The sequence below is a fragment of the Zea mays genome, chromosome 2 (assembly GCF_902167145.1).
Source record: "Zea mays cultivar B73 chromosome 2, Zm-B73-REFERENCE-NAM-5.0, whole genome shotgun sequence".
Taxonomy (NCBI): Eukaryota; Viridiplantae; Streptophyta; class Magnoliopsida; order Poales; family Poaceae; genus Zea; species Zea mays.
This window is the reverse complement of record NC_050097.1, coordinates 39,759,862-39,765,737: the sequence shown is the minus strand read 5'-3', so window position 1 is coordinate 39,765,737 and position 5,876 is coordinate 39,759,862. Positions and strand designations below refer to the sequence as shown.

Here is a 5,876-nt window from a genome sequence, read left to right as displayed (position 1 = left end):
TCACATTTTGAGAACCTCAAATCTCTTTCAGGAATAGAGAGGATTAAGGTGGAAATGAACTAATTTCTTCTCCAATCTCCTTCAATTCTGAAGAGATTTGAGTTTCCCAACTAGATCTTAGGAGATCAGCTGAACCCTGTCTAGGCTTACATGACACCGCACGCCGCTTCCTGTTAGGCTGGGACGTTTGGGTTAGTTGGGTTGTACGCCCGTAACAGTAGGCCTTATCCGGTTTAACTCCGACTAATATCCGTAAATATCCCGATCAAATACATATCCTAACAAACCAAATCATAACTCGTTCCAAAGTCCAAACCCATAATTTTCTGAAAGTCTGAAAACGTATGGGTTAAATATGGAAAACAGGACGGGTTACGAACTTTGTACGGAGCTGGTTAAAAATCGTAACTCGTACTTTTGGTATGAATATTAGACAATAAATTAAGCTTACAAACTCTGCATGGAGCTGGTTATACTCTTTTTTCTTCTAATAAAATGATTTTTTAACGAGATAGTAATTTCATAGCTCTAGTAACTTAAATATTAAGTTTTACTTTGGTCATATTTAACTGCTTTATCTTTTATTTTTTTTATTAAATCTATTTAGAATTTTAGGCTCTGACATGAATTTCGGTCCTAATGTGAATTTCAGGCTAGAAATCAAATTTCATGATTTTTATAATTTCGGGTCTTTCAAAATAAGCTTGAAATGTTTAAGCAATTAAGTGTCATAGGTAGGCCTGTGGGTTGGGCCAGCCCAAAATTCAAATGGATCGGACCTTTTTGGGCTTGATCCAGGCCAAGCTGGTCGGACGAACGTACTTCTCAGCCCTCTTTGTATGCTATTAGACCAACTCGAGCAACACTCCAATCCGTTTTCCTATTTTGCATGTTGTACAGCCTCCGTATCGTTCAAGTCGTCCAGCACTCTTCGTATGCTATTAGACCAACTCGAGCAACACTCCAATCCGTTTTCCTATTTTGCATGTTGTACAACCTCCGTATCGTTCAAGTCGTCCAGCAGTCTTCCAATCACCATCCGCATTCGTGTGTATGACAGCTTGATTTCACGGCGTCAGATTTTTAAACACTTCATTCGCTGGTCATACATAGTGATGAGAGAGACAACGTCAGAAGTGGGATAGCCAGTGTTGCTTGAGAGTTCACCTACTGGTGCTGTAGCCATTTTTTGGCCGCTCCGGTCTCTACCTACTAGCGTGGCGCCCACCCGTGCTAGGATATGGAATCGCACGTGCAAGTGTTGCAAGATTTTATTGATCAGACCCGATAGCAATCCACATGGCACCACGGTAGTCATCTTTCTCCCCCACACATTTTAATAGAACGGCTTAACGAGACAACCTCTCGTGTAGGCGTATGCATGCGCGAGCCTATAATTAACGGCTTGCACGTGCGTGACGACATCACGCCGCCATCCGCGCGAGCGCCTCGCCTGCGCGCTCGCCGGTGGACAGCCGGAGCCTCCGGTAGTCGTCGTAGTTGAACGGCTTGTACCGACGCGGGTGGCCCGCGTCGACCAACGCCTCCGGGGCGCTCACGCGGTCGTCCTTGGGCGCCAGCAGGAACATGGCGATGGAGATGCGCGGCACGGGCGCGACGCACCGCACCCGGTGCTTCACGTTGTGGAGCCTCCCGTTGCTCCACGCCTGGGAAACGAAACGAGACGCTCGGCGTCGTCAGAAAAAAAGCTAGGCTAGGGAGCGAGGCGTGTCGTGTCGTGTGGCGAGTGGTATACCGTGCCGACGTCGCCGATGTTGACGAGGAAGGAGCCGGCGACGGGGTCCACGGGCACGAACTCACCGGCGGCGGGGTCCAGCACCTCGAGGCCGCCGACGCACTCGTCCTCCTGGAGCACGGTGAGGAAGCCCGAGTCCGTGTGGGTCTGCACGCCGGAGGAGCCCACCGTCTCCTGCGTGTAGTTGTACCTGTTGATGCGGAACTGGCACGGCCAGTCCTGGAACGAGTGCTCCTCCAGGCCCAGCCCCAGGCTGGTGGCCAGCTCGCCGGCGACGCCGACGATCACGTCGTGCATCTTCTCCGCGTAGGTCTTGACGGTCTCCCTGCGCGCGGGATTGCGTTACTACCGGAGTATTTGCTCCGATCCTCGGGAGGAAAGGGGAGCAAAGGACTAGGAAAAGGCGCGTTTTTTCTGCGCGGGCACGTGCGCGTGCGTGAGCGTGACCAACCTGACTTTGGGCGGCGCGTCGAGGCGCGCGCAGAAGGCGTCGACGTCGGCGGGCGCGGCGGCGTCGAGGAGCCCGAAGGCCTCGTAGAGCGGGTTGGCGGGGCAGGGCGCGACGTAGCCGCTGCCGGGGATGACGTCGGCGTTGCGGCGCTTGGCGTCGTCGGGGAGGTCGAAGAGCGCGCGCACGGCGGCCTTCATGTCGGCCAGGAGCCCCGCGGGCGCGCCGTGGCCGGTCACCCGAAAGCAGCCCAGGCGCTCGCACGCGTCGCGCAGCCGCGCCGACTCGTCGGGCGACGAGCCGGCGAGGCGCAGGTCGATCACCGGGATCTCCGCCATCGCCGCTGCCCCGCGCCGGCCGGGTTCGCTTGCGTGGTTCGTGGTTGGTGGGGGGCGGCGGACGGGATTGGCCTTCGCTTGGTGGCGGGTCCGGGGCCGTATTTAGAGGCGTGCACGAGCAGCCAGCGTGCGCTGGCGCCGCTTGTCGGACGGACGGCACCGAGACTTGTGGCGCCAAGCGACGGGCTGGCCTCCATGTACCATGTCGCCGGTTTGGTGAGACAAGAGACCGACACACCTGCGCACTGGAAAGGAATGGCTCTCCGGGAGGAAAAGGCTCGGTCCAATCGCACACCCTTTCTGTTACGGCCGATTCTGGCACAGCCTCCTGTTTGTCTCTTTAGAGGACAGGCAAGGCAGCGATATCTGATGGGTCGCCCGGCTTGGAGACATCGAGATCGGGTAGAGCAGACAAGTGAGGAAGGGTCGCCATCGCTGAATGCTGTCAGCTGTCTGTCCATTGACCTAGCGCCCAAAAAAATCTGCTTTGCTGCGCGCAGAACGTAATTTTGGTAATGCAATTCTGTTCTGAAATTATCATCACCTTCTGTTTTCAAGTTTCAGGTCACCATCTTCATGTTGGGACCGTCCAAATGGCTCTTCTGTTCTCAGACTAGTCATCTGATCTGAACATTATCTTGAAGACGTAATTGGGGAATCTGAACACATTAGTATAAGGTCTCGTTTGTTTCCTTTCATTTCGATGAATTGGAATTTTACTAATGGAATAGGCTATTTTTTTTAGAATGTGACATTCCACCACTTTCCAAAGTTATTATACAAGTATATCTCAAATTAATGAGTGAGAGATGGAAATTGATTTTATAAATTTACATGTTATTTTTCCGATGTACAATTTATAGCACACTCTTCTACTTGCTTCGCTATAACATAAATGTAGTATAAAATTATCTCTCTCATTGATTTAAGCTAATATATAAATATATTACATATATAAATATATGAACTTAATTAGTTTTGTCTAAATTATAATTATTAAAATGAAATTCAATTCTAACGAAATAAACGAGGACTAAATGGATATTACTCCAGGAAATATCACTTTCCTTGCGATTTTATAATGTGAGTCATCGCCATCGGCATAATTTCCGAATCATCCGAGCGCAACTTCGTGGCTGGAGGTATATCAGCAAATGCAGTTTTCAGAAAACAGAGAGTAACAGTCCGATTAGACATAGCCACAAAGGTAACGAACGTCTCAAACAGAAATCTTGATTAAGTATCTAATGACAAAAGGGCAGGTATACCCCTTCAAGTTTTTCGCACACATAACAATCTGCTAGATATCAGTAGTTAAGGGTAGCTTTTTTTTATAATGGAAACAAGAGTTCCGGCTTTAGCATAATAATGCGTACAGCCAATACAAGTCGATTATTACAATTAAGAACTGTTGCATGAATAGTGATACTAGCTCAAAGGAACTAAATTATAAGACTATGACTAACACTAGTCATACTCAATTCTTGTATTTGAGCGCCATCCATGGTTTGCGAAGACTTCCATCGCCACCACTTCCAAAACGTGCGAAGCAACGAGGATTTGTTGTTGCGATTCCTCCTTTTGTAGCAGTCTCCAGAATCTTAACCAGTGAGTACATCTGAAAATAACTTGCATAATTGATGGAATTGGTTTATGATTAAAAGCCACCTCATTTCGACTGAGCCAAATAGCCCAAAATAAAGCTGCTATTCCAGAGAGTAAAAATTTTTTATACCCCGGACCCCTATTAGTTCCCCAAGACCCGATAATATGATTAATGCTAACGGGCATTTCTAATTTTAAGGCAAAGTAAATTATTCTCCATATGCTTTTGGCCATATAACAGTCAAAAAAGAGGTGGTGAATACTTTCATTTCGATTGCAAAAGCTACATGTCAAGCTACCATTCCACCGCCTTTTGACTAAATTATCTTTAGTAAGGATTGCTCCACGACATAAATTCCACAAAGTAACAATGCATAACATCTGGGGATGAATTATTTACTTCAAGAAGAGTAACTCCGACTGGTTGGATCAAAGAACAAGATTGATCTGCCTTGTTATGTGCAAAGCCTCATCGATCTCCACTTCTTTGATCTAGGCTGTGGGGCTAGTAGATCCGGTGGCCTAGGTATGATTTTAGTAATGGGTGGTCTAGTTTAATTTGTTTTAACAATGTAAATGCATGTAAATAAAAAATTTACTAAATACAAAATATTCAAATAAAAGGTCTTACAATCATCCAACAGATTAAAAATAAAAAGTATAAAAACCATCTAATATCTTAAAAATAAAAAATTCAAAAATTTACCAAATATAATATGGTTGTATGTATTGTGCGCACGTGTGTGTGTATATATATATATATATATATATATATATATATATATATATATATATATATGACTATGGGAATTGATTTATCGGATTTTGTTGATGAGATGTACGGTACCTGTGCGGCGAGCACGATCTCCTCTTGCCTAAGCGACTTGACGTGGATGACAAGTATGAACGTAGTATCATCAAATACCATATTACTCTAAAACTGTAAAAACTAAAAATATTAAGGGTCTGTTTGGTAATGTGGTTTTAAAATATTATAGTTTTGTGATATCGTAGTTTACAATTGTACATGACATAAATACTACAGTATTATTGTCGGGTACCATAATTAGGGGTACCTCCAACTCTCCTAATCATGGCTGGTAAACACCCTCAGACTAGCTGACGGGCGCGGTTCAAGTCAAGGCTTCGTCTACCCAAGGGACGCGATCTCACCCGAGCCCAGCCTCGGGCTGGAGCAGTAGTCCCAGACGAGTTCACGCCTCGCCCGAGGGCCTCCTCAGGCAGCGGGCGCCCCTCGGCTCTCCCGAAGCTCGGCTCGGGCAGGCTTCGTTGTGAAGCAACCTTGGCCAGACCGCCTCACCAACTGACCACTTCGCATGTGCATTCAATGCAGGGGATGTCTGACACCGTATTCTGACACACACGCCTCAGTCGGCCAGGCCGAAGTGACCGCAGTCACTTCGCCCCTCTTCTTTATTGTCTGATGTGACAGGAAAACAGCGCCGCTCGCCCTGCTCCGACTACCGTGTCAACCACCCAGCCAAAGACTGACAACAAGTCACGATCAACCACCGAGTTCGCCCTTGGGCGCAACAGGAAGCTCTGCCTCGCCCGACCTCAGGCTCCAGCCTCGGGAGGAGGTCTCCGCCTCGCCCGACCCCCGGACTCGGCCTCGACCTCGGTCTCGGGAGGAATCGCGTCCTCGCCCGACCCCGGCCTCGGCCTCAAGAGAAGTCTCCGACGGCCACGCCATCACGTGTACAGGGCC

The 5,876-nt window shown here is 48.1% G+C and overlaps 1 protein-coding gene across 1 annotated transcript; it reads right to left on the bottom strand.

The window, feature by feature from the left end:
* Window positions 1–1,068: 1,068 nt before the first annotated feature.
* On the bottom strand, window positions 1,069–2,589 carry LOC100272363 (uncharacterized). The gene is given in 3 exon segments (NM_001146846.1): window positions 1,069–1,667; window positions 1,757–2,081; window positions 2,208–2,589. Coding segments are annotated over 3 exon segments (903 nt in total). The 5' UTR covers window positions 2,543–2,589; the 3' UTR covers window positions 1,069–1,424.
* Window positions 2,590–5,876: the final 3,287 nt, after the last annotated feature.